Source organism: Gobio gobio, assembly GCF_949357685.1.
Source record: "Gobio gobio genome assembly, chromosome: 1".
NCBI classification, from domain to species: Eukaryota; Metazoa; Chordata; class Actinopteri; order Cypriniformes; family Gobionidae; genus Gobio; species Gobio gobio.
Window position 1 is genome coordinate 56,998,357 of NC_137097.1, and position 14,508 is coordinate 57,012,864.

The 14,508-nt window shown below is 39.1% G+C and overlaps 1 protein-coding gene across 1 annotated transcript; it reads left to right on the forward strand.

Annotated features, from left to right (window-relative positions):
* Positions 1-1,008: 1,008 nt before the first annotated feature.
* Positions 1,009-14,433, forward strand: retreg3 (reticulophagy regulator family member 3). Its single transcript, XM_079819927.1, has 9 exons — positions 1,009-1,638; positions 3,538-3,644; positions 5,594-5,624; positions 5,729-5,855; positions 6,080-6,164; positions 6,263-6,400; positions 7,342-7,421; positions 10,249-10,381; positions 10,987-14,433. Exons 1-9 carry the CDS (start codon positions 1,388-1,390, stop codon positions 11,544-11,546), a joined length of 1,512 nt encoding a protein of 503 aa, XP_079676053.1. The 5' UTR covers positions 1,009-1,387; the 3' UTR covers positions 11,547-14,433.
* Positions 14,434-14,508: the final 75 nt, after the last annotated feature.

Consider the following 14,508-nt stretch of genomic DNA (forward strand, 5'->3'; position numbering starts at 1 on the left):
TAATCCAGATCAGGTTTATTTGTTAAATTTCCCCTTGCCTAGTAACAAATACTCACAAAGAAAAACTATTTTATGTATTGCCCTAATTTAATATAGTGTGAAAACTGTAATTACTGCATTACTTGCGAAATGATTGTGTTCTAAAAACTTTTTGATGCCAAGGACTCAAATATTATGATCTCACGGGGAGTGAAACGCTTTCTATTATTATTTAAAAAGAAAGAAAGAAAGAAAGAAAGAAAGAAAGCGTTTCACTCCCCGTGAGATCATAATATTTGGGAGTGTTCCCCGCCAACGCTGTCTATTATTTGTTTATTCTGTGTGTGTGAGTGTGCTTTAATAAATAAATAATAGAAAGCGTGAGTTAAAAGACCCATTTATATACTGTATGACAAAAAAAAATATGAAATGTTTCTAATATTAAGTAATTTGCTTTTATGTTATTATCATTGTACTAAAGAACCCAAAATGGATAATGGCACTTTTCTCTACCCACAAGAGTAATGTATAAAGATGTATAAACATCAAAATAACAATAATAAAAGTTATTTTGGGGTTTGTTTCTTACTGTGTTATAAACCATATTGTAAAATAATGTAATGTACAGTAAAGTGTTGTTTCTGAAACATTTAAAAATTGGCCTTTACTGTATATTATCATTGTCAAAATAAAATAAACATAATTATAAAATATATATTAGGCTTTATTTTTTTTTACTGTTTTATAAACTGTAAAACCTTCCCCATTCTCGGAAGAAACCTACTTTATATGACAGCAAACGTTGCCTACAAACTATAGCCAATGATCCAAATGACAACTATTTGATTTATTATTGGTAGGATACATCAAACTGCACTTATAACACTCTTTTATAACAGAATAAATAACATTGGAGCTGGGACATTTGGAAAGTGATTTATGGATGACATGTGAAGGCATTTGAAGAGCGATTTCGCTGATGATAGGTGTTGTTTGTTATTCACCACCAGCTCTGACTGTAATCCTGATGCCATTGGCCAGATCAAGCCCGTCCTCCATAGCTCTCACTCTTCCCTCTGTTGCTCCCGCGACAAAAACAACGACTGGACATGACAGCTGCACGGTGACAACATTAAAGAGGACCCGTGCAGACCCGTTAACGTATTAACATAGCAAATTAGACCCAAGAATGGGTTTTATTTCACATTTGTTCCGTATGAACGGCGGCAGCCTCTTGAACACACGAGGTCTGCCTACAGTTGCTCTGCCCTGAGCGGCTTCAGGCTAAGCTAGTTAGCGATCTCCAAATCGTTTCTAAAGCTCGGGTTTATTTTTTTTTTTTTTAGCATTGACCTATTGTAGATTTTGTTGGTATTTTTGCCGTTACGTTTTTTTAAAACACGCAAGTATGTCTCAAACGGGTGGAGCGGAAGACGCGACCGAAGGAAGCGGTTGCTCGATGAGGCTGCGCTCCAGCGTCGGCCTCAGGAGCAGCTCGTGCTCCGGCGAGAGGCACGATCAGTTCCGCGCGGTGAAATCAATGCTGCTCGAGCGGTTGGGACCGCACGAGCGCCTGCTCACCTACCTGCAGTCTGTATTATTGTGGGAGAGACCCTTTCACAGCGTCCTGTTGTACACGGCCGCCAACGTTATGTTCTGGTGAGTGGATGAGGTTTATCTCCATGGATTTATCTCTCCCCGGGCTCTGTTTACAACCCGGTGCTTTCAGTTGAAACGTTTACATTATTCATGAACATTTGGAGGATCTTGTACTATACGCCTTTCTTGTTTTATCTGGATGTATACGTGTCTTGCTTGTTCCAGACTTTTGCCCCTTTATTTAAGATAAACAGATGGCCAAACTGGGCGCCTATATTTAGACAGGGGGCTACTGCAAACACAATGCTGTGTGTGCAAACCTTTGCACATTTGTGAATTACCGAGTTGTGATTCACAGAACCTTGTATTGAGTAACATGTTTAACTGCTTTTACTAAAGCATGTTGAGCAGAGATATGTTGGCACTGTTTTTTTGTTGACATTAATCATTAGTACTTTGTGTCCTTTATATGTTGTCTGTTGAGGATCCTGTCTTCCACCTCCTACACACACACACACACACACACACACACACACACACACACACACACACACACACACACACACACACACACACACACACACACACACAGACAGCCTGGTCTTACAGTGGTGTGATCTTGTTGGTCAATGTGATTTTGCCAAGTTGTTCCTGGATCAACATATTTATATACATTCCTGTCCGAACATTTTATCTTAACCCTTCCCCTAAACCTAACTCTACTCATAAGTTACTCATAAGTAATGTGCTGTGTGTAAACACTAGGACATTTGTTCTTCTAAAGTCAATATAAATTCAAAATGGCCCCTTTTTACTTTCTTAATGCACATCCTGGTCTTAATATGAGTGGTTCATCTGTGCATGTTATTACAAAGAAAATTGTTTGTCTTTGTAATCTTTAATCAAATGTAATGACCTGCTTTTCCTCTGAAATTATTTCCCTTTTCTGCTGATATTAATAATATTGTTAATCAAATAGCTATTTAAGCATTTATTATGCAAACTTTTGTTCAGGCTCCTTTCTAACATGTAACACCTACTTTCACCATTTATATCCATCTTTGATGGATAAAGTCCTGATTATTTTTCAATGTGTGACAAGAAGTAAAATGAGCTGGGAATGAGATTTCGAGTCAGCTTAATGCTATAAAGAACGCTCAATAAGTCTGAAAAGCTTTAGTTGAAATGCTTCAGGAAGGAAAGCTGTGCAGGGAAGACAGAATTGTTATAGGTTGGATGGATCTCTCTTTTTCTTCACTGTTCAGGCATGCCGTTTTCATTCACTTAGTGCAGCCATCCTCTCCATCAGAGGAATATTCCCTCTGATCTTATTATCTGCTTTTATTTGCCTCAGTGAGCAGCAGAGGAACACCGCTTGTGGTTTTTCTGTGCCTGTAGAGGCAGTTATTTATCTTGGAGAATGGATACCGAATGCACTGGCTGATTATCATCTGGGGATAAATGTCGCAAGGCATTATTTTTTCTTTCATTCACTAAATTAGTAAATCTGCCTTATTTCTCATTTAATATTAGGGCTTGGTTAGAGCTTGCCATTCAAAATCATATTCCACCCACAGTCCAGTCCATTCAGAAGAGAAATCTAGTGATCAAACAGCATTTGCTGGCTTATTTCACACAGAGAGATCAGCAGGGTTCAGCCTGGTCAGCGCCAGCTTACCTTATGGCCAAGTACTGTTGCACATACTAGCAGTAATTAGCTGTGCTGCTGTGAAACTGTCTGAAATCACAACTGCTCGTGGAGCACATGCCGCCTCTGAGATTAGCACAGGAAAACACTGGGGCCGGAAACACCTGTGGAACAAAGCACATTCAGTATGATGAATGCATGACAGATGTCATCACAAGGTTTTTGGTCAGAGAGTCCTCAACAGAGTTACTGTTTCAGAATAAAGTGCACATTGTAATTGTTGTTTTCTTCACACTCCATCTCTTCTTCAGGTTTTTTGCTCTGAGCTCTTTGAGGTTGCTCTTTCTGCTGGCATCAGGTCTGGCCCTGGCTGTTTGTGTCGACACATGGAGGAATAAGATCTGGCCTAAGATCAGAGGTAGAATTGACCTTCCTCTCTTGCTTGTGTACAACTACTACCCATGTTTCTAAGACTTTGTAGCTTTATCTTTCTTCCATCTGTCTATCTTAATCAAGCCTGTAGCACTCCTCTCAGAAACTAAAGCCTACGCGCCTCGATCGCCCCCCGGTGGTTGGTCCCAGTATAGCTCCTAAACCCCACCTCTCCATGTATTACAATGGACGCGAGACAAACTAAACAATTAAATTCCACTTCAAATAACGGTTTCCTAAAGATGGTTTCTGTCATTTTAGGCAGTTTTTATCACGATGATTTAATTTCAAGTGTTCGTTTTTTAAAATAAGTTTAGTTTTAGTTAGTTATTTGATACTATAAAAACGGGGGGGTTTTGACGTCATGATTGACGGCTTCTCTGAGTGAAGTTGTCACTGAGGCAACTGACTTTTTTTGGGATTTTTGGGAGGAGATTGGAGCTTTAGCTTTAATTTCTACATTTTCATAACTGTTTATTTCATACCAACACAATGAATTGTTCTGCATCTGTGAGAGTGTGGGCGGGCTTTTGATAATCGCGCCTCTACTTCCTGCTCTCTACTGCGCAACTACGGTCCCGAGATCGCTACTGCGCAGACTCGGCCCCAAATATGCGCAAGATGTCAGCGTTGTGTGCGGTCCTCCGAAAGCTTCAACTCTCGTCAGCGGAAGTCAATGAAGTCACGTCGTCCATATTTTTTTACGGCCTATGATCTTAATATTAATCATACTGGCTGTATTTAAAATCTCTGTATTCTAGGGCTGGGTATCGATTCAGATGTTCCAATTCGATTAGATTTCGATTCACAAGCTCTCAAATCTTTTCAATTTCTATATCGATTCTCGAAAAACATAAACATTTTATTGTTTATTCTAAAACATAAAAACATTAAGCAATTTTCAGTACACAACAAGCTTTTCTTGCTATGTTGACGACCGTCATGTGTGCAGTTACTTTTCATACACGAGAAGCGCGTTCATACCTGGACACAAGTAGTTGCCATGGTAACAAACAACAATACCTTAACGTGCTGACTTATGTGGACTAACTTTTATTTGAGGAAATCTGTTTATAATATAAGCTATTAGGTTTGAATTATTGGTCCTGCGCTGTCTATTGACTGAATATGTCTATAAAGTACGTGCTTATAAGTGAACGCTCAAGTTTAAAACAGTGATCATAATGCAAGGCAACCATTCGCATGTATGTGATCTATTTTTAGCGGTTGTGTGCTCGGCTGTGGGGGTGTTGCAACGTCTGGGTGATGTCTTATCAAATTGTTCCGCAGATTTGTAGCATTTCACCTCAGCATTACAAACGCCGACAATGTACCGGAAGCCGCCATTTAATGAATGAATGACAGACGGGCCTCTCGCACCTTTGTAACATCGCACAACGCAAATAATAGGGTGACATCTAGTGTAGAAGACTAGTAATTAGATTCACGTTAATCTTGTGTTCAATGTTAGCGGAAATAAATATGTAAAAAAATTGATTCGTGGGCTTTGCGAATTGATTTTGAATCGGCCACATTTAATCGAAAAATCCATTTTTTTTTTGTTGCCCGGCCCTACTGTATTCCCTGTGCTGTGACCCGCTCAAGTTTAATTTTCTCTCTTCCCATTCGCTCAGCTCCTAGAGAGTTATGAAAGTGACATTTCCTAGCAGTGCATTTCCAGGAGGTGCACAATATCGACCCTGATCAATATTTTGCATGTAGCCGAAGCGATACACAGTGGCTTTTAACATTTGAACTACAATCTGGGAAGTGTTTAATAGAACTAAAACCATATCCCAAATCAAATGTAAACATTACACGCTGAGAACTTGTCAATACACTGAAAATGTAATTAAGCAAATGGTTAAAAACTAGTAATAACTGAGTCTTCTAACACTCACAAATGTATCTGAAATAGTTTTTGATCTCTTGCAGTTAAAAGACGAGATGAGAGTGAGAATGAAAGGTAATGTCTGGTGTATTTGTTTACTTTTTGAGATTTTTCAGTAGTGTTTGAAACAGAATTGTTTAATTGTCAATTCTTTCTGCTCTTTTCTGATTGGCTCACAGCTGGGGTCTGGTGCAACCTGGGACTTTGAGTGTGCCTGAATTATGCCACCACCTGGCTGAAATTTGGGTTACAGGGTCTTCCTGTGCAACATATATTGTGCAGTTCAAACGGCAAAATCCAGGGAAGGTGAGATTACTCCCAGACTAGCAACACTGTTAAAATCAATTGTTACAATATTAAGTCTATTATTAAGTCTATAGTCCAAAATGTATTTTGTTTTTACATGCCATATAAGGCCTATAATTATTATTTTTGCTTTTATGACTTGTATATTATTATATTGTTAATTTTAAAGGCTTTTGTTTTAATTCCAAATGTTTATCAAATCCTAAAACTCCATTCTTTTGCAGTTTTGTATGCTGGTTTGTGGCCTGTTCACCTTTGTGGCCATGGTGGGGCGCTACATCCCTGGACTGGTGCTCTCATACGTGGCTTGTGAGTGGCAGAAATCCTTCAGGGCTTACTCATCTTCTCCAGCGCCTTAACAACTGCAAAATATTTACTTTCTCTCTCCCTCTCTTTCTCTCTCTCAGTGATGGGTGTGTTGTTGTGCCCATTGGCATTGTATTATCGGCTGTGGCAGCGTGGATGTGTGAAGCTGGAGCCAGCCCTGCAGTGGCTGGACTTCAGTGCCAAAGGATACATGATGTCAAAGCCTATAGACAACCCGTGTAAGTACACTGCAGATCTAACTTGGTGCAGACTGATTCAACTTACGAAAAAAGCGTAACTGGCTGTTGGACATAGTGCAAGCATTTTGAACTGCGAGAGGCGTTCGTCTGTCGGAAGCTAGATATTTTACTTTATAACATGTTAAATATGGATATTTTTCTTACACAAACCCATGGATTCGCTTCAGAAGGCCTTTATTAAAGGTGCTCTAAGCGATGTCACACGTTTTTTTAGGCCAAAAATTTTTATGTCACATACAGCAAACATCTCCGCGCTATCCGCTAGCTGCCTGTCCCCTGAACACACTGTAGTCTATGTAGTCCGCCTAAGCTCCACTAACTGGAACAAAAACAAACGTGGGCAGTCTGGACCACGAAGTGGAGCACTGTTTGTTGTGCTTCGTGGTCCAGACTGCATTAACTGCATTTACTCTGGTCCAGTTTCATCTAGAATGTGTCTCAATCCACCTCTGTTTGGGTTTGAGCAATCCTAATTTAAATCCGTCTCAAACACATTTTGGAGGGCATTTACACTGTCTTTTCACGATCCGATAGCTATCTGGTCAGAGAAAAAGCATTAAGTGTCCAGGTTTAAACAGGCCCTTATTAAGGAGCAGTCACATAATTTTGGAATCTTACCAAATGTGCATGAAAATCTTGAACCTTGTGCAAATTCTGCATGCTGGGTAAATCTTCCAGATCTTGTGGATTACTATTAAAATGACAACATTTCTTAATATAAGATGCAAGAGCAAATGGAAGTTCTGATTAGCTGATGCCCATGTCTCCCAAACCACTGGCTCATTCATATCTCTTTTTATACAAATCAATGCAAAAAAATGCTTTGTTTGTGGATATAGTGTTTGTTGACACTAAGAATCTGTTTTTACAGCATATATTACAGTTTTCAGAAATGTTGATAAACTCTTCTATGTTTGCAGTTCTTCGTAAGCCAATGAGGAGTGGGGCCTCAGATGATGCTAGTGACAGCGAAGAGGAACTGGCTGCGTTTTGCCCAACGGTGAGCCCAGAACCAGGGGTTATATAATTAGAATGTCATCAAAAAGTTTATTTATTTCACTAATTCCATTCAAAAAGTGAAACTTGTATTGTATTATAAAACTTGTATATATTATATTCATTCATTACACACAGACTGATATATTTCACATGTTTATTTCTTTTAATTTTGATGATATCAGAAAATAAGAATATTGTGAAAAGGTTAAATATTGAAGACACCTGGTGCCACACAGCTCATTAACTCAAAACACCTGCAAAGGCCTTTAAATGGTCTCTCAGTCTAGTTCTGTAGGCTTCACAATCATGGGGAAGACTGCTGACTTGACAAAAGACGTCCAAAAGACGACCATTGAAACCTTGCACAAGGAGGGCAAGACACAAAAGGTCATTGCAAAAGAGGCTGGCTGTTCACAGAGCTCTGTGTCCAAGCACATGTCATCTGCTGGTGTTGGTCCACTGTGTTTTCTGAGGTCCAAGGTCAACGCAGCCGTATACTAGGAAGTTTTAGAGCAAGGACCACGTAGAGTCTAAGGAGCATGGTATCTCTGTTCTTAATTGGCCAGCAAACTCGCCTGACCTTAACCCCATAGAAAATCTATGGGGTATTGTGAAGAGGAAGATGCGATATGCCAGACCCAACAATGCGGAAGAGCTGAAGGCCACTATCAGAGCATCCTGGGCTCTCATAACACCTGAGCAGTGCCACAGACTGATCGACTCCATGCCACGCCGCATTGCTGCAGTAATTCAGGCAAAAGGAGCCCCAACTAAGTATTGAGTGCTGTAAATGCTCATACTTTTCATGTTCATACTTTTCAGTTGGCCAAGATTTCTAAAAATCCTTTCTTTGTATTGGTCTTAAGTAATATTCTAATTAAATACTGAATTTGGGATTTTCCTTAGTTGTCAGTTATAATCATCAAAATTAAAAGAAATAAACATTTGAAATATATCAGTCTGTGTGTAATGAATGAATATAATATTCAAGTTTCACTTTTTAATGGAATTAGTGAAATAAATCAACTTTTTGATGATATTCTAATTATATGACCAGCACCTGTATATAACATGGGGATTTATATAGTATTGGAATTTAAAGCAGCTGCATGGTAGGGCTGGACCAGAATATTCAAATAATTGTTAGATGGGTTGGTATTCGATTTTCAAATTTGGGGCACACCTGGCATCCCCATCGAAGCGGTTCTCATTCTCGCTTGCATATGGTTACACTATTAATTCTGGCGAAATACAATATTTTTATTTATTTTTTTTCTTTCAACAATTAATTTATAGCCTAGCAGTTTTTAATAGGATTGACAGTTGAATAGGAACCCAGCCTCGGTATACTAAGGCCCAATCCCATTTCTACCCCTTAGCCCTTCTCTTTCCCCTACCCCTTCGTTTTGCGCGTTCACGTGAAGGGGTAGGGGTGTCTCGATTCTTTTTTGGCTGGAGTGGTAGGGGTAAGGGGAAGGGCCAGATAGCCCTTCAAACTTAGATTTTTCAGGACCACACTTCGAACGAAGGGGTATGAGGAGTTTCCCTCCACCGACTACCATGCTGCATAGAATGTGTGTATGTTGCCACTCGGGATCGATCACTTGCGTGTCGCCTGGCTGCCGTTTTCTCCGTAGCTTGCTAAACGCACTATTTGGGTGATTTGAACACATATTAATAATAGTTTAAAAATATATATATGGTCATCCTTCATAACGCAGTCGATATTTACATCACATATCGTCTGTAAACGCTCGCGTTACCAAGGCAACGACTGACTTTACGTATAACGTATGAACATTATCGCAGCACCACAGTAGATAACGAAACCATATCCGTACCGGCCGGCTCGGATCAGCACGGAATGGAACGGTTAATAAACAAAGAGAACAGTTTGGTCCAACGGAAAAGCGGCTTCACCAGTCTTGTATGTTCTGTATCATCTTAGGAAACTCTGTCTCGTTTTGAACTGAAAACGAGTGCAATTTTATTAGTCCAAATACAGTGCAAAACTCTGTTGGGAGTGAATAATTTGTTAAACGTGCTCGCGCCTGATTTCTGTTAGATATAGCCTACGCACTTCATTGCTGTTCATACTGGTTAAATGTCACAGGACATTATAATAAATGAAAGAGGGTATGATGACGTGTAATGGTATAGTAGTGGTGTCCCATTTCTTAGGGGAATACTTTCACCCCTACGCCTTGGCACTCTGTTTCAAGGGGCAAGGGGAACAGGTAGGTGTAGGGGTAGGGGAAGGCGAAGGGGTGTAAAACAGAATTTGGATTGGGCCTTAATAAATATATTTGCTTAATGTTCCCTGCAACAGCGTATTCTCTGTCTAGAGCGCACAAGTACACAAGCTTATATCGAAGAAGCGCATGCCTGAGCTTGCATTTTGGGTTAAGCTGCGTTGGTTTGACATTGTGGAAAATAAAATAATAGAATCAAAATGTATTAGCCTTTTTAAGGCTAGGGATGTGTTAGGGATGTGACAGTGAGAAAAATTTTCCCTCACGTCACATTGCAGTGCTTGTGCACTGAGCAGCTGTGAACGGATGCAGCCGTGCACAGTTTACTTTCGGTTTGCCAATTTGGAGGCGGGTTGCTTGAATTGTGGGTTCATTAGCCTTTTATTATTAATGAAAAACAACAAAACAGTGCAATGACAAACTCCTTTAAATAGGCGCTTTTACCAGCCCTACTGCATAGTCATGAGATTAGAAGATCTGTATGCGTTCATAATAGTAAACAGCAAGTTGGAAGATCTCATTGTTTTTTAGTTTTTTTAATAAGCTCACACTTCTCTAAATATTCTGCACCTGTAGTTTGATGAAGCACTTGTTGCTAAGGAACTGGCACTGACTGACTCTGAGCACTCGGATGCAGAGGTGTCGTACATGGATAACGGCACTTTTAACCTCTCCAGGGGTCAAACGCCCCTCACAGAGGGCTCGGAGGGTAAGACACCCTCAGCTCTTCTTCTCTTTAACTCTTTTCTTATTCTCTCTATGTGGGTCAATGATATATAAGAGTGTCTAGCATAAAGTAAAAAAAACAAAAAAACAGTTCTCTTTGTATTCATGTTGGTTTCATATGTTTTTTTGAAAAACCTTTTACAATTCTAAAGAAAAATTTAATGTTTCAAGACTTGTGATGTGAAAGTTTAATGACTCAATTAAAAAGAATACATGTGAGTTTACACATCTAATCATAATTGTTTTTAATATCACAAACATGTTATGCAGCACAATTGTTTTCAATATAAACGTTTCTTGAGCAACAACAAATTGACAGAGAATTGAAGGATCATGTGACACTAAAGACTGGAGTAATGATGCTAAAAATTCAGCTTTGCAATGTAACAATTCACAATATTACTTACAGTATTTACTGTATTTTTGAGCAAATAAATGTTGCTTCTTTCACTTCTTTGACTTCTTTCAGACACATTTAAAAATCTTACCAACCCCAAACTTTTGAAGGGTGGTGTATATTTTTGAATTAATTAGTAAATGGGGATAAAAATTTGTGACGTGTATAATTTTTATTCATTCACTGAATAGATCTAGACAGGCACAGTGATCCAGAGGAATCATTTGCCTGTGGGCTTCCAGACTTTCCCTCAATCAACCCAGATGCCACCCTGATGGATGACGATGATGATGCCAGCTTCGGGCTGCCCAGTCTCAACTCAGCCACGTTCCCCCGCCCTCGCGGCTCTACCTCCGCCCTGCTGGATCTGGACACCCAGATGGACTCTGACCAGGACGACCTCGACCCCGAGATCTCCCTCGGCTCCCTAAATACCTCTGACCTCGCTAATAACCTTGCAGGGGTCATCGCCAGCAACATGATCCAGGCAGCCATCGCAGGAGCCATGCAGCCTCGGCCACCGCAAGGTCCTCGGAGAGAGAGCGGCCCACGGGCTGGAGCACCTCCAAGGGGATTCAGGAAGCAGTCGAGCTCAGAGCTGGACACAGACCTGGACTTTGATGGAGAGGACTTTGAGATGTTGGATCAGTCCGAGCTGAACCAGTTGGATCCTTTGGGAGGGGGGCAGGGGGGTCAGAACAGAAACCAGGGGTCGAGTTTCCTGTCCAACTTGCTGGGGAAGCCGCAGTGAGCCCATCTTACAGATGCTACCTCCGTCTGTCTGCTCCTCATATCCTTGCACCTTGATCCAAGTAGAAGTCGTTTGCAGTGTTGGTTTGAATGTCTACTGAGATGCTTTCAATTTATCTGAGTGAGTGAGACAGAGAGAGTGTGTGTGTTTGTTTTGCACTGTTAATGTAATATTAGATTCTCTTGCCAGGTTTCCTCCACTGGCTGCAGTTGATATCACTGTGAAGTCATCTAGTCTCAATCTTCTCCTTTTATGCTCCGTGAGCTTCCTCCGTGTCCTCTCATTTATGTGAGTGTGTATGAGACTTGTGTGTAAAAGACTCTGATATACTTGGTAGGCTAAGCAATAGGACAACAGTCAGAAACATTTAAAATGATCCAAAATCTCTTTAAGTTCTTATAAACCAGCAAACTACATACAAGTCTTATAGATCTTCCACATTTGTTTTAGTCTTCAATAATAACTCATGGGACCAAATCAGACATTCCAACATCAATGCTGAGTCAAGGCGATTCATGTATATTAAATATCAAGTTGCCTGTAAGGAAGATTGTGAAATCTGCAGTCAAGAAGTCGATGAGTCTGAAGAAGTGGCAGTAACATATTAGGGCCGCAGCCTTATCTCATGTTATTAAAGGGATAGTTCGCCCCATGTTGTTCCAAACCTCTATGACTTTCTTTTGTGGAACATAAAAGAAGATATTTTGAATGTTTTTGTGTTCACAGAAAACAGAAAGTCATACAAGTTTGGAATGACATGAGAAAAGTAAATGATGACTTCATTTTTGGGTGGACTATCCCTTTAAGACTCTGAGACGGGAGTGTATGGTCACTAAGTAATAAACAGCAGTCAGGTCGTCTCACTTTGCCATGTATTTGCGAGGTTTCCACCCTTCATTCAGTCTTTTTTTTTTTTTTTTTTTTACTACATACTAACTGCACATTTTCTATGGTCATGTCTATCTGATGGCAATGAAAATGCACAATTCCTAAAACAGGAATAACATGAAAAAATATATATCTCAATTATATAGTCATTGTCTGGTGATTTTAACCTCAACTCACTTTTAAAAATGTAATAGTCAAGACATTTTTTATGTCATTTGGCTCACCACAATTGCATTTAAACATGAAAAAATATATCTCAATTATATAGTCATTGCCTGGTAATTTTAACCTCAACATGGTTTTAAAAATGTAATAGTCAAGACATTTTTTTTATGTCATTTGGCTCACCACAATTGCATTTAAATGTAAGTTCATGCGGGCTGGATTTTCTTTCTGCATTGCTTGAAAACCAAGGAATTAGGTTGACAGTTACTCTTTCCTAATTAAGATCTCTGTTGTAAAAACGGGGCACATTTACAGTGTATTGTCTTTCAAATGGCTGTTTTTTCGTCTATTCATCGGTCAAAATGAATAATAACACCAACTTGTTTAACAGCCAAGCAATGCTGTCCATCTGGATAATATGGCAGTACATTGATTTGTTTAATGACTCTACCTCAAACAAGACTGTAGTCTGTAACTGCCACCTGTTCGTACACAGCCTCCTCTCTTCAAAATCACCGTTAACCGTTCTGACTTTATACAGGAACTTTTATACAGGAAGCAGCAGCAGGAAAACTGTAGATCACCTCTGCACCCTCTCATCTGGTCTGGTCTGATATGAGATTTAACATTCAGTACATTACTAAAGCACAAAAGGATTTGAGAAACCAACTTTCTCACTTCCTTTCTTGTGTTATGATAGAGCTGGTGGAATGAAAGAAGTTGAATTTGCTGTTTTATTTGCTGTTTCTTTAGTAGATGCTGACCCTTTTTAAACCCAATGCTGATAAAGACTCATTGCTGGCTTTGAGCTTTGATCGTTGTATTCTCTGGAAAGTAGGAAGTGCACCGGGAAACTGCTTTATACCAATAAAAAGGCATTTAGTTACCAGAGATCAAGTGAAGTGTTTTTTCCAAGCATACAATTTGTTTTCTCATGTTAATTTACAGTAATCGAGCGTTAAGGAAATATAATGAAGCAGCTTATCTTTCTCACGGTCTGTCACTTCCTGCTATTCCAGTTTGTTTATTACATTTCATACACAAGTCTTATTCCAATAAACAGCAACTCTTCTAACCCAACTCAAGTTGGCTGGATTGTTTCACCTTTTGTAACTTTGCTGTGATTTTACTCAAATCCCTTTTCTTTTTTTCGGTCTTGTTTTTGCTTGGTTGTGAGCCCTAAGATTTTGAATTGCTGAAATTTTTGATTGCTGTGTTAAAAAGGTTTGATTTCAACTGTATTTTGAGGTAATATGTGACATTTGTGGGATACTTATTTTTGGAAATGATTGAAGTATAATGCAATTTTCCCCCTTTTTACTTTGATGTTTATTTATCATTATAATTAATCATTTACTATTTATGGACACATTTCTGATGGCATTTTTATTTTTATTTTAAATTTGATTGATTTGATAAATTGTTCATATTTCTTTTGAAAAAAGCTTGAATTTTTCCCCCCTTGTAAGTGTGTCAGTGTGAGACTCCTGCCTGTTCACCACTTTGTGGTCAATTTAAACAAAAGTCACCAGCAATTCAAATGGGACAATGAAGTGGTGGTTTATACATAGAAACAAACTTACGCCTAGTGTCATCTATTGATGTTGTATAGTGATTTAAATATAAATCAGTCTGCCATGTTGAAGCAAATGTAAAATACAGAATCACTCATCATTTCTTTCTTTGTGTGAGCATTTTTACAGGACTTTTTCTGTAGCTGGATTCTGCAATGTCTGTGACTTTTATTTCTGTAGTATTTCCCTCTTCCATTCTCTGTAATTGATTTTGATAACTTTTGATGTGCAAGACAATAAACAGACGAATGAATATATTTAGGTGAAATGTGTAGTTAATGTGACCTATTGACAATCAAAAGTATGCGTCTATAATTTGTGCTGTAACTGTAATA